A 14,381-nucleotide genomic window follows, 5' to 3' on the forward strand; every position below is an offset into this window, starting at 1 on the left:
AAATCTATAACACATTACCACAGACCTAAACAAAGGAAGTAATGCATTTATGCAAATTCAGGCATGTCTGTAAGGAAGCAATGTCACAAAGCCCTAAAGAAATACAGTAGGAATTCAATTAATTTTGGCAGTCATTTTATTTTTTCTTTTCCATTTTTGTTTTGCTGGCAAAAACAGTAAAAAAAAAAAAAAAAAAAAAAAAAAGCTGAGAACCTCCTTAACTAGACAGGTACACAGGAAGCTAAATTCTTGCTCTGATGACACCAAACCTCTGCAGGAGGTGGGACAGGTGAATATACTGACAGCATTCATATCCTGTTTCCTCTTGTACATTTAATTCTGCAGAAGCATCACTTCTCATTAGGTGTCCTGAGCTCTGCCAAGAGCCAGACACCACACCAGCCTAAAATAGTGACATTTACATGTACTTTTACATGTATAGTCCACAGCTCTTCACACTGGACTCTGTTTACACTTCCAGCTGCATCTTCCCTAACACTAACATGAAGAAGGCTTAGAGTTTTCAGTAGCACTCAGAAGTACTCCTCATTGACTTGCTCTTCATTTCCACGGCTTCAACATTTATTGCATTGCCATAAGAAAATGCCAAGTTGAACAAGATGTTGACTCCTTTTCCAAGTGCAAAGATATAAAGGGTTAAGATATACTCAAATAAACACCAGCATTCACAAAATTCTCTAATTAACTGAATAGTGATGCTACAGCTGACTCAGAATTTAGAGACTTCCTTTTTTTACCCCCCCCCCCTCATTTAAGCTCCTATGATCTGTCCTCAAATCATACTTTCAGAACTATTTCCATTACTCTTCCACAGGAGTTATCATAGAACACCATACAACACAGCCAAACAAATGGATTTATGCTGGAAGCAACCTTAGGATGTACCACCTTAAGGGACATGGTTAGATGGATCAGCCCTGTTTATGGCTACCTGACAGAAGTGGCTGGATATATTTGTCACCTCATATGACAGCACAGCTCGTTCTGTAACTGTATTTATCTAGTTCTGCTTGTTACTGTAAAGAAAATCAGGTCACAACCATGACTCTGTGCAGTTCTCCTGTCCCTGGATAGAATTCTGCACCAGGCAGTCGTTTGTGTTGTCTTCATTTTACATTCTGTGCATGAAAGCAGCCAGCTAAACAATCTGCTAAAAAGGGTCTTCACAAAACACATTTGCTGTTCATAAAAAAAAAAGAGAAAAAAAGAAAATAAATCGAAGTAGATAACTAAGAACCTAGTGCAAAGAAATAGTGTAACAGATAAATAATGGAAACATAAATCAAATTACTGAAATGAAGAGAATCTTTGCAAACTGTAGATTTCATGCCTCAATGAAATTAAAATTACTCTCAGCATATAATTGCTTCTAAGGTCCAAATAAGGTCCAATAGACAACATTCCTTCAGATTAGATTTTTCAGTATTTAATGGAGTTGCAGAAAATGGTTGTAACATTTCTCTCAAAACAGTATCCAATAATTACTTGGGTCAAAATTCAAACTTTTTCAGTGTTCCAATAACTGCATCCTCCTATAATACTTGTCTAACTTTATTCTGCCTGTCTGAACAAAATGAAGACTTCCAAAAATATATCTGCTGTCATCACCCAATCCATTTAAGTGCCACAATACCAAAATGCATATGCTGATCCTCTCACTGAATGTGAAGGGTAGTTTTTTCATTCATTTTGATGCCATAAGGTACAAAAGTAATGGCTTATTTTCCTCATTCACAAAGACTATTATGAAAGTTGCAATTTCAAGCTCTGAATTTCCTCATCAGCCACTGAGTCTGAAGTCTGCAATACATTGTGAGATCAAGTCCCAAAGCAAGAGAGATTCTAGGTTTGCCAGTTTTCAATCCCTGAAATCCTGGCAATATGCCATCTCAGAGCCTTCACAACTTCCATGGAAAAGACAGAATACCCTTCAGAAAACAAAAAGCACTGGTTCCAGTCATGCAAAAAGAAGCTTCCATGTTTCTCAGAAGTTTCCAAAGTGGGCAGCACATGGAAAAATCAGTAAAAACTACATTGTCTGATTACAAAAAATAAAATTAAAGTGTCTCTGATGCATCTATCTATTCTTCAAGTTCTCAGGTACACTGAGTGAAGCAGCTCACAACAGAACAGACTGCACACCCATCCATCACACTTAAATGTAATCACTGGCAAATATCAGCTACTGCCTAAACTACAGAGATGCATTCAATACTCCCCCATCAGCAATCAACCTTTTCCACATTTGTTCATAATCACAGTGAATCGTTCCATTTTAATACTTTGTTTTCCTTTTCTTATCCCACAGTTTAGCATGCTTCTTGAATGAGGTATTCATAGGGGAGAAAAAAAAAAATCTCCCTTTCCAATTTTATTCCCGTAACTAGAGATTATTTTTTAAAGAAATACAAATTACATTTGCACATATCTGCTTACCTGTTGCAGTCCACGTGGAGCAGAAGATGGGATGCACTAAGTGACACAGCAATCTTGTGCCACTGTCCATCTGCCAGGCGGTATGGGAGCACCTCTGTTCTTGTCTTCCCATTAAACCTGTAGTGATACCTGATCTCATCCCGCAGGCCACTGCTCTCCAGCTCAAAATAGCTGCATTGAAAATGTGAAGAATCAGTTCCACTTTTGGAAATAATCATTGTCTATGTCACTGTCTTCTTAACTGATAAGACTTCTTTAAGTAAACGCCACAATCTAAAGAGGCTACTCAGCATGGATTAGCTACTGATTTATTTTTTTTAAAGAAGCAGAAGAGATAAGGCTATACGTTCAGAGCAGTACAAAACCAGCAATATTAATTACATGAAAACAGCTCAAAGTTATCCCTGGAAATTGAAATCCTCTTTTCACCCACAGAAAACTACAAGAAACCAAGCCTTATTCTTTTCACCAAAATATTTTGTATGACTGCAGGCTTTGTAAGAAATTGAAAAACAAAGAACTGTACATATATCACTACCACAAACAAATAAAAAGCCATTAAGGTAAGAAACCACCAGGTAATCATTAAATTTGTATTTACTACTTGCAAATCCAGTTAAAAAACCACAACTGTTTATTTTTAGGACTCCCCTACATGCAATTGCGCTTAACTCATTTTCTGACTTTTATTGTTACTGCCATGATTGTTCAGCTTTACAAGGAAAGGACGAAACCTCCAGGCTGGATTAGGTGCCTCCACATCTGGCATAAACCATCCAAAAACCAAAACCTTCATACAGCTGTCAGACCCACGGGAGAGCTAACAAAGTGTGGCTATTAACTAGCCTCACAGGGGTGTGGGGGGACACAGTGCTTTCTCTAGGATTAATTTAGCCCTTCCAGGGCACACTGACAGTCTTCTCTTGGACCTCACCAAGTATTTACAACATACAGAGTCTTCTGCCTGCTGGAATGAAGCTGTGTATATCGAAACAGGTGATGCAGACCTCCCTTTATAGTAGAAATAGCTCTACAAGAAAGTGAAGATGTTAAATTGTCCAGATAGTTCTTTGCCCCATCTACCTCCACAGTGTTATGTTTTTCCCTATTGGCCAACCAATTTAACCAATTCAAATGGCATTTGAGAGACAGGTGCTGATTTGGGGTAAGGTGGGAAAAATTACAGTAATGAAATCCACTTCCAAAAAATGAATGCAACAAAAACCAATAAATATTGGAGTGCCAATTTTTATTTTCCCATAAGCCTTTTACACTCCTTGGCAGTACACAGGTCCTAACAGCCTGTGTGCACCAGCATTACATGGGGGCTGTGCACTTCTTCAAGATTACATCTTGCCAATGAAGCTGAGGGTTTCCAACATAACTGGAAAACAGAGTTCCTTGGGAGGAAACTTAGGTGATAAAACACTAGCTGGAAACATGTGCAAGACATCACAACAGGCTGGGAAGGTGAACACCAAGACAGTAAGTCTTCACCAAAAGTGAAATTCAAGCCCTCCTCCATCCTCCCAATGTCTTGTCATCATATTTTTCATGCAACATAAAAGCATTATTGGGTCACATAAATCAAAGACTCAAGCGACAAAGTAGAAAACACAGGAAGGTAAAGGTAAAACCAACACTGAATAAAAACACAGCAGGCAAAGGTACAAACAAAATACATGCAGTACAGAGTGGGGGAAAAAAATCAGGCTGGCACAAGGATAGCAAAGAAAGAGGGGTTTTCTAAATAGTAGAGCAGAATGTTGATTAACTACAGCCAACACCCATTAAAACACCTAAATTACATTCACACAAAACCTGGAGAAAATTTATTATTTTGATGCTCAGTAACAATATAATCAATATCCAGAAGATACTGCTACTGGTGTTTCCAAGCCAGAAAAGCACTAGGACAAGTACTGCCAGTGATACCATACTTTTGTAATTTCCATCTGCTATGACAGCACATAATGAAGTGAGATAGAAAACTGAAAAAAAAAAAAAAAAAAGGGAGAAGTACATAACATTCTAGTACCTCACACACAAAGTATTTGTGTGTATGTACATATAGATACAAAGATACATAGTTGATTGCAGAGGCTTAAGAGCCCAAAAACAAGACAATCTCCTGTTGCAGGAAGCAAATTGTTTCCTGAGGTCATTCTTCAGAATCTCCAATAGCCACAGAGCTGATCACTCACCACACAATGATTTCTTTGTTAATGTAAAGGCAACAGTGCAGCCCTGGAAAGGTCAGTCAGATACTGCACTTAATCACATCTGTGCTCTATTATTTGTACAGCATAGGGAATTGCAAAGCTTCTCACCTGACAAACTTTAGTGCCAATAGTTACCTCAGGACTGAGAACAGTTTGTTGCTTAGGCATCGAGGTTGCTGTCAATCTCCTGACTAATTTATATAGCACAGAACAGATCACTTAATTTCATGCAATAGCTAGTGCTAACATTTTTATGCATGTGCACCTAATGCAGTAAGTGCCACAGGACTGTATTAACCATGTTTTACCTCTCCAGTGGTAGGAAAAGGAGGGTGTCAGCAGCCAAATTCTGCACCTATTCTTCACCGCCCTTCAACAAGTGCAAATCATCATTCAACACCAGTCAACAAAATCCCAACAGCAGAAACTAGCTGGGTTACCCCAACACATCTCTCTGTCGCTCTCTCGTATTTAAAAAAACAAAAGGCAATGTAAACCAACACTCTTGAGTTGATTTTAATTTTTTTAAGATGCAGAAATTCACACTGAGACCTTGATTACACAAACACTTCATGATGTTCTCAGTTCAGAAGTCACGTTTTCTCTACCAGAATGTAAGTCACGTGCAAACAGCTTTCTCAGTAGCAAGCATCTTTTCTTTCCTCCTTCCAATAGACTCTGGGGGAAAGAAGCCTCTTGCAAAGCAGTGACACAAAGGCTATTCACTCTTGTAAATAAGAGCACCTGCTCTGTTTCAGAGTTCTAATCTGCAAATTGGGGAAGACAAATGAGGGGAAAAAAATGAGAGGAAAAACAAACTCAGGCAAGTAATCATCAACCGGTGAGAAGAAAACTAGTAAAGCCAGAGGAAATAAATGTTGTTTTGTTTTTTTAAACTATATCATTTTCAATTTCAAATGCCATTGTACATTTTTTTAATCTATGATAAAACAACAGGTAAAAATGGAGGGAAAGGGGAAACAACAGAAGCTACCATACAAGAAAGAGGCAGGAAAATGAACTGATCTCTAACAGGTGTTTTGAAGGTACTTTCCAGTGTTTTTTCGGGAACTAAAAGAAAACAAAAGCTTAGAATGGATCAGAGTTCCTGAAAAGATTGCAACATCTGGGACCATGTGAATATATGTATTATGATTCAGTATGAACTTTGAATGCTGCCATGAACTCCATACCAAATGCCCAAGAGAGATCCCTGAGTATCGTGACAATCTCTGATTCTGCATCACATCTGCACGAAGCCTGTGTCAGCCTGTGCTCCAGTTAGGGCCCTGCTACCCTCCTCCAGACCTTCTTCAAGGAAGAAAGGTGTGAGACAGTGAGGATCTCCTTGTCAACTTCTTAGCACTGGTTTCTTGGGTTTTGCTTTGTTTTTGGGTTTGTTTTTTTTTTTTTTTTTTGTTTGTTTTTTTTTTCCTCAGCAACAATTCATACTTTCATATATTTTAAATAAGGGGCTTGTTCAGAAGTTAACATGTTGACAGATGAAGTTCTCAAAACACATGTATTAAGAAAGCTTGTTTTTTATGGAACAGCAATGCAATTTGACCTTGGCAAAAATTCTTCCACTTGTAGAATTTCCCTATTTGCTAAGCATGTAAATTACTGCTGGCTTCTTTTGTACAATTATAGAATCAAATGCTTTTTATAGGTCTATCTGCAGTCTCTCATTCAAATCCCAATGTATAAAGAGAAAAGCATTGCTAAATTCAGACTGATTTTATGCACATCAAAAACAGTTGGGATAATTTAAGGTCATGCAATGTGCTTTCCAGAAGGACAGTATTATTCCACAATTGAGTCAAGACATTTTACAAATCTTTCCGACAGTTTCTGCAACCCCTACATACCTCACACAAAAACATTGTGTGGAGAGGATAAAGCTTGACACAGTTATATTTAATGACTGTTTTTCTTCCTCCTTTCTTTTAGTCACCACCACAATGACTAAACCATACATTTGACTGTTCATCTCACCTCCAGATCAGGAGTGAAAGATTCCTAAAAGTACACTTTCAGTTGGAAAGATCTGCTGTGGATGTAATGACCAAAAAAAGTTGAAAAAGTCACTATCAACATTAAGTAAGAACATGTCAAACACCTGAAGCAGAAAAGGCACAGTATTGCTATAAGGTGCGTTGGCTTGATCCACCATCTGCATTAAAGAAACATATTCACCTATTCATCTCCTCAACCCGCAGAAGTGCTCTTATCCTGTGGCAACCACCACCATGTTTCATTCAAAGATTTTACTGCTGTTAGATTATGCCAGCGGCCAAAGGAAGGACAGCTCACAGACTATGGATCCCCAAGACAGGGCCCCAAAAACAACTGTTGGGATTGGTGTCCTCCAGAATATCCTTAGGGTACACAGCACTTTATTTCCTGATCTTTACCAACCCAACATCTATCACCAAACACTAAAATATCCCACAATGCAGACAGCAGCACATGTAAGCAGATTAAATGCTCCTGTAAGAGCTCTAGGAACTAAAGCAGAACTACTTTTTGAATTCAGTTCTGGCAACCTTCCTCCTTATCGCATTTAAACATAAATAAAGCAGAGTTATCATTCTGACTTTACAACTTCCATCATCCTTGATCAAGTGCCAGATGAAGCCCCACAGCCTCTTTCAAGGAGCAGCACCAGCACTTTATAGCAGATGCTCTTAGAGCTACTGAACAGATGTCCCAGGGCAAAGCAGCAGGCACAGATGGCATCCCTGCAAATATGTACAAACTTGGGGTTGCCATCTAGTCAAAGCATCGTGCATCTGCTTAACATTGTATGGCAGAAGGTCACAAAAACCACAGGAGTTCAAGGATGGAAGCCCCATCCACCTTCCACATGCCATAGCCACACGACGACGTCGAGCCTCCCAAATGCTGGGCAAAAAAAAAAATCACTGCCATAAAAATCAGACTTACTGCATAGAAATGTCTGGAAAATATCTGAGTCTGACCAAGATATAATTTTTAATTTTTTTAATAGCACTGTGAATTCAGGAGAAGTCCAGAGATCACACATTTTGATGTCATCAGCTATAAATTGTAAATTCAGCAAGCTTCTGAAAAAATATGCCTATTTAGACTTGTTTGTGCACAGAGCTTTTTCATTTCACAACAGCATTGTGCTATTTCATGATAAAAATGGCTTCAGGCAAGACTGTGCTTTAGCATCTTTGTAGAAACACTTCATGGTGTATTTAGAGACAGGCAACAAATCTGCATCCATTATCCCAAAGATTTCAGGATTTTCAATCCACGGGGATTCTGTGATGAATCACAGGCCATTACTCCTCTGGCCTTTTGCTGCTCCTTACCACCAAGTGAGAGTGTGTGCACAGTGGGACACACCGTGTTGGCTGTGCTGCCAAGTGGCTCAGCCTGGACAGCGAGATGGAAGTAACTGAGATCTTGTTTTAGCAGTCCTCAGTGCAAAGCAAATCAGGCCAGGAGCAGGCACTGGGCACTGTGCTGTAGAAAAGCTGGCAGGCATCTGCCCAAGGCACTGCCCCTGTTAGTGATGAAGCCTTGGAGAGAAAAAGCAGTGCCTCTGAAAGAAAATATACATCTCTTCAAACTAAAGGAAACACTCACTTTGCAGTTGTCATCACAGCTCTGTACAGATGCAAAACCAGAACCAGTTACAGCTGTCAAGGCAAATATTTCAGTCACTTCCACAGGCACTGTTCTTGTACCCTAGTTACTACAAAGTGACAGGGCGAGATCCCAAGCTCTGAAGCATTAAGCATTGTGAAACACTGGATTTTGAAGAAATGCTCTTAACACGCTCAGGAGCACAGATCTACTCCTCCACTGCATATGCATCCTGAGGAACATGTCTGGTGCAGTGAGAGTCTTGTGTGACTGCCACAGTGCCCCTGGATGGCAAGACAGGGAAGCTTCCTTAACATCCATACCTACAAACCATCCAAAGCTCCTTTTTACAGCTGGTTTAAATAAAGACAGACCCAGAGGCTGCACAGCAAAACCGTACATGGCAAATCGTTGCTTTTGCAGCATTGAAGACTCACTACTGTGGCAGAGATTACACTCTGATATCACCAAAGTCACACTGACATCAGGCAGCACAAAAGCTGTCATGAACAGAAGCATCACCTGTGACAATGAAATTTGTTGCTAAAAATCAGATTAACTTTCTACAAAAGGAAACACAAAAGCCAACTCCCATATATTGCATCACCAGCTCTATTCCTATTCTATTCCAAAAGTATTCCTTCTATGCAAGCAAATCCAATATAGCCAAAATGTAATGCTAAACACTTTCAAACCTCAAAACAACTAAAAGCATGAAAGTGCAGTATCACTGTGCTACTGGCTACCTAAGTAAGAGTCTTCCAAATGTTTCTGTCATTTCATTTCAAGCAAAAGGAACTAAACCCAGTCAATTAAATTACTTCATTTTTCTATTCAGACCACTCTGAGGACAACAATAATTGTGTTCTATCAGCCTAGCTTGAAACATTTAACAATAAACACTCTCACACTGACACCTTCTATTAGTATAGAATATTTATTAACATTTTGTCTTTTGTTCTACACATCTTATACGTGGCAGCTGGGCATGTAAGCTTCAAGGCATAAAGCATTTATGATGTGTTTGTGTACCTGCAACAAGGCAAAGGTCATCCTAATACAAATTTACTTTTCTCTTTGATCACATAAAGAAAAAAGTAACCCCAACATCTGCATAGCAGGTAAAAGACAGCTGGAGTCAGAACTGGTATAAAGCAGCTACATATTTCCATGGCATGTGTTATAAGGATTGACCGTAAGCATTTTTGTTTTCATTTCATATGCCTAAAAATCTACCTTGACCATGGCTGCAACCTGCCTACTATGTGAAAAAAAGCCTGGTTTCTCTCCCAGTCCTAATAAATCAAGTAGGTAGTACCACACTACAACTAAAAATAGTACAGCATCTTAGCAGGCTTCAAAGCTAGCACAGCCAGCAGGACCAAAAAGACTGTGGCTGAAGTAAGCTCAAGTTATGACTCCTTAAATGTACCTAAAAAAAAAAAGAAAAACAAAACAAAAAAAAACACCCTCACACTAAACACTGTCTTAACTTTACTGAGAAGTAACCTGACAAAAGAAAATCTTCATTCCTTTACTATGACCACTCCAGTGCCAAGTCACCTTGTACACTCACATCCTGCAGTTGTGCTTAAGGGCTCACCACCCACAACCCCTGGCCAAAGGTTTGTCTCTGCAGTGAACCATTTGCAATCCACAAAGCATTGGTATCTCAGGGCTTTCTGAAAGGGGGCTGGCTACTTTTGAAGGCTAACCTGGGACTCTGAGCTGGCATTAACCCAGGGATCTCTGTGGATATGCAGAAGCCTAGAGCTGCCAGCGTGACCAGGGAGACCCCAGCAGAGCTGTAAGCAAAGCACAGCCCTGTCCCTCATGCTCATCACTGCAGCAACAGCTCAGCTCAGGGGGATCCCCAAATCCAGAGTCTCCAAATGCCAGGTTTTAATAAAACAAGAGGATAACAGCTTTTTTAACTAATGAGTTTAAACTGAGTAAAACTACAGTATTTGAAAACAAATTCCCCTAACTGTGGTGTCCTTAGAAGAAAGGTTTTTCCCTTTAATCTCTCAAATTCAGCAGCTTTTCAGTGATTTCTTACATTATGACAAATTCCACATGTTGCAAAACATGGAATATGCCAAAATCATCTTAGTTCTGGACTGGTCAGTGTTCTTTAGACACTTTAAGTTGGCTAATTATGACTTTCCTAATCAGCAAGAAAGGACACTTAATCAGGGAAATAATTACCATCCCTTAATGAAGAGCATCCTAGAACTAATAAACTATAAGGATGTAGTAAATCAGTATGTCCTTGTATGCCCATTTATACATTGCTAACTTGGCAAAAACCTCAAAGTCTATGCATCCCTTAGCTGAACTATCTCCATTTTAACAAAACAAAACAAACAAACAAAAAAATCACACCTAGAGGTCAACAAGACACCTGCCCAGGAGAAGACTCTGCACTAGGGCATGCACAGAAATTAGCTGAGATTACAAAACTTGCATGGAAACTACTAATCAGTGGTGACAGAGGGGCTGCACTTGGAAAGTTAGCAACTCTGGCTGTCTGAGTACAAATAATGGTGTGTGAAGTTCTGTTGGTGTGCTTGGTTTGTGTGAAAGCTCCGAGCACCTCGGCTTGTGCAGATCTGAAATGAATAATTGACGTCTCTCTCAAGTGTGTATTTATTGACTTGTTGTATGCTGGGTAATAGACAACAAACACATCTCTCCTAGATTCTCAGAGGGAAGAAAAAATCTTTTCCTTTGTCATCTCTCAAAGCCCAATCCACATCTGCTCCATCCTTATGCCCTCAGTCCCAGGCAGCCTCCACCTTCCTCACCCCACTGCCACAAGCTCTGGCAGCTTTTCACAGCCAGCAGCCATCAGGGCAGGCATTGCTACCCTCTCCCTTCCTGGGGACAGTGCCTGGAGCAAAGAGAACACACAGGCATTGTTACAAAACTGCAAAGAAACCCCCCCAAAAGCAGACATATGACCCAGACCACCGCCAACCACGCAAACATTTATGACATCTGTCTTATTAACTAGGAGAGTTAACAGTCTAAATGAGCAGCCCAAATTCAGCAGACAGTTTTCAGAAAGTTGCATTTGAGACATTCTGGTTCTCTGCCTGTATCAGAGAGTCATAAAACAATCCAACAGAATAACTCAACATGTTGGAGCAGAGTCCTGGGGGACCCACGCATCCGGCTCCTGGCTGACCATAACATTTCTGCACCGTCCAAATTCAGGTTTAAAGAGTTTCAAACTGTCAGCCATTCTCCTCTGATTGCCAACGTGGTCCAATGAATGCATTTCAACAGCTGGTTATGAGCAGCATGTTAATGCTTCAGAGAGACAACAATTGTCAGCCTAGTGTACATAAAACACCTGCTCTCAGCAGGAAGCCACAGGATGGAAGGTAACTCCTCCAGCAGTAACTCCTCTCTCACAATGCTTAAATCAGTGGAAGATTTATGTATCACTTCTTCTTCACTTTTCTCTTTTTTCATACTTTAACCACAAGAACAGAAGCAGGTGAGCACAATTCTATTTGTATTTGCATCTCTAAAGACCTTTTCAGAAGGAAAAAAAATGCATAAACGCCTCACATCAACTCATTCAGAGGGCTGGAAGTAAGGCACAGTCTTTATATCCTCTTTAGAGCTTTCCAGTTTAGCAATTCAACATATAAATATTCATAAAGATGTGCACTTTAGCCTAAAAGTAAAAGGTTAACGGATACATCTGTGGAGTTTTCCCTTCCCTTCCTGAATGCTGGGCATCTTGGAATCCAGTATGAGTATACTCATCTTGCAGAGAATAATCTAAAACAAGGCAGGGAACAAATCCAATTTTTCAGGTTTACTACTAGGGTCAGAAGTCACTTGCAGAGGCTTATTTTGATCAGCTGGGTTTCAGTGAATAATTTAACTAACTTATTACCCCTTTGTGTTTTTAATTAAACATGTAATGGCCTGGAAGCCTTCCAGCTGTTATTTGTGAACATACAGCTTTCTACCTGCTCCTCCACAGCCTCAGGAGCTGTTCACAGTGTCACTTGGGGGGAAGTATCCAACAATGGACTGGAGTCTCATGTCTATTTTACCTCACCACCCAAAACTGACCTGAAAGGAATAGAAGTCTCACTGTGAGCCTGACACATTGATCAGAATTCCCCCTGAATATTTATAACAACACAGCTTGCTCCTACATAGTGAAGGAGCAGTTTTTTGACTCAGTAAATCCATTTCACTCTAGTAGTACAACCAGCTTACAGGTTTCTAGATATTGGGCATGGCATAAAGTTTCTGAAGTTCAGATCCCAGACACATGTTACAAGCACATCAAAATAAAAAGTAAAATTTAGGGAAAAAAATAAACTTTTTATGCTTCCTGTAAGAAAATCTTCAGAACAATCATCTTATGACTCAGTCTTCTGTTCTATCATGGTGAGATTTCCCATTTGTCACACTTCAGAAAGAGTGACATGGGTACCTGAACATCCTTTACATATTTCTCCAGATGCTGATCTTGGCCAGTGGTGGAAAAGAACCATTAGTGGATCTCAGACCCAGAGATTAAACAGCTGAAAGGCAATGCTGACTCCATCTAAATTATGTTCTTGGGCTCTGGACCATGCAAGGCCAGAGCAGGTAAGAAGCAGGCAGACAGCTTCGGGTGAAATTGTACTAAATCACTGTTTAAATGAGAAATTCATTGTGGATGGCATTTTAAATATCTTGATGGCCTTTCTAAGAGTTTTGGTGGTCTAAAGAGTCAAAGGCTGTGAGCAAAATAGCTCACAAAGCTCATCTAGGAAGAAATGGCTAGCATAATTTGCTGATCAAGAAAACAGTTTCCACGTTCTGCATCCCCAAGTAACGTGTCAGTCCATCCTATATTATTTTTTATTATCTCTAATTTAGGAAAGAAAATATAATCTTCAGATTTACCACTGCATTCCAGGTAACTATACACACAGTCTGCACAAACTATCAGACTGTCCAATTAGAATTTGTTTCCATTAAGATTTCCACTTTCCAAGACTTACTTTGATAATTTGAAGCAGGAAAACAAAGTCTTTATCATCATTAAACTGGTTCAACAAAATGTTAACAAAGATGCTTGTCATCATGGTCCTGTCCATCAAATGGTGATATAAATTACCAGCAAATCTCTAATTGCTACAAAATATCCATTTAGAATAACAAAATAGTATATCTAAATTACTAACTCCAAGAAAAATTGTATTAATATCATTTTACTATCTGCAGTTTAAAAGCTCCATTCTATTGGAAAATAAGAACCTGCTAAAACTTACTAGAGAAATGAAATTTAAAGCAGGCATTCTATTCATTACTACCTCAGGACAACCATCTCCACTACATCAAAAATCAGAATAGGTACACACACCTTTTTGTTGCTTGGAATAACACCTATTTTTCATCTACTAAATCTGTGCACAAAAAAAAAAAAAAAAAGACATTTCCCATGCAGATATGAACTCTAGTATACACAGCTAGCAGAGCTGTTTTTTTTCCACTTGTTGCTGACCTCCAAGATGATCTGAAGGTTTGAGCTTTTAAAAATTTGGCCACTTTTGGTATGCTGGTAAGTTAAAAAAAGCAAGCCTTTAACTATAATATCTCCTATTTTGCACAAGGACAATAAATTGACATGAGCTCTTGGTTTTTCCATAGTCAAACTCTATACTGGTTAAGGAACAATTGTACCCTTATATTTGTTCCCACACACCTTGCTCCCGATGAAATATCCTCTGATTATCCTCTTTGCAGTGTCTGTTTTCACAGACACAGGAAATTGAAAGAGCTTGACCAAAAAAAATGGATGTCATCAAGAACGGAACCATGACAATTGTCAGAAGTTTAGTAGGAGCTATAATTAATAAAAGGCTTGCCCTGTGAAATGTGCCTGCACCCATTTCAGTTCCCATGCAAAGCCACAGAGTGAGTGGAACTGCTAAAGAAACATCAAAACTTATCAACCTGAAAGTTCTGCTATTAAACTGATCTAATGTAAGCAGGATCCTCTTCAGTAGTGCACCAAATCTTTGTTCTCTACTTCTCATCCATGCTAAAATATATTTTCTCCAT

General features: G+C 39.3%; 1 protein-coding gene across 1 annotated transcript in view; it reads right to left on the minus strand.

The window, feature by feature from the left end:
- NELL1 (neural EGFL like 1) overlaps positions 1 to 14,381 on the minus strand; it is a 274,747-nt gene that overhangs the window by 232,734 nt on the left and 27,632 nt on the right. The window contains exon 4 of the mRNA XM_062494129.1: positions 2,458 to 2,628. Coding sequence (XP_062350113.1) covers positions 2,458 to 2,628 — 171 coding nt within the window. The remainder of the gene's footprint in view (positions 1 to 2,457; positions 2,629 to 14,381) is intronic.

Source organism: Cinclus cinclus, chromosome 6 (genome assembly GCF_963662255.1).
Source record: "Cinclus cinclus chromosome 6, bCinCin1.1, whole genome shotgun sequence".
Classification (NCBI taxonomy): Eukaryota; Metazoa; Chordata; class Aves; order Passeriformes; family Cinclidae; genus Cinclus; species Cinclus cinclus.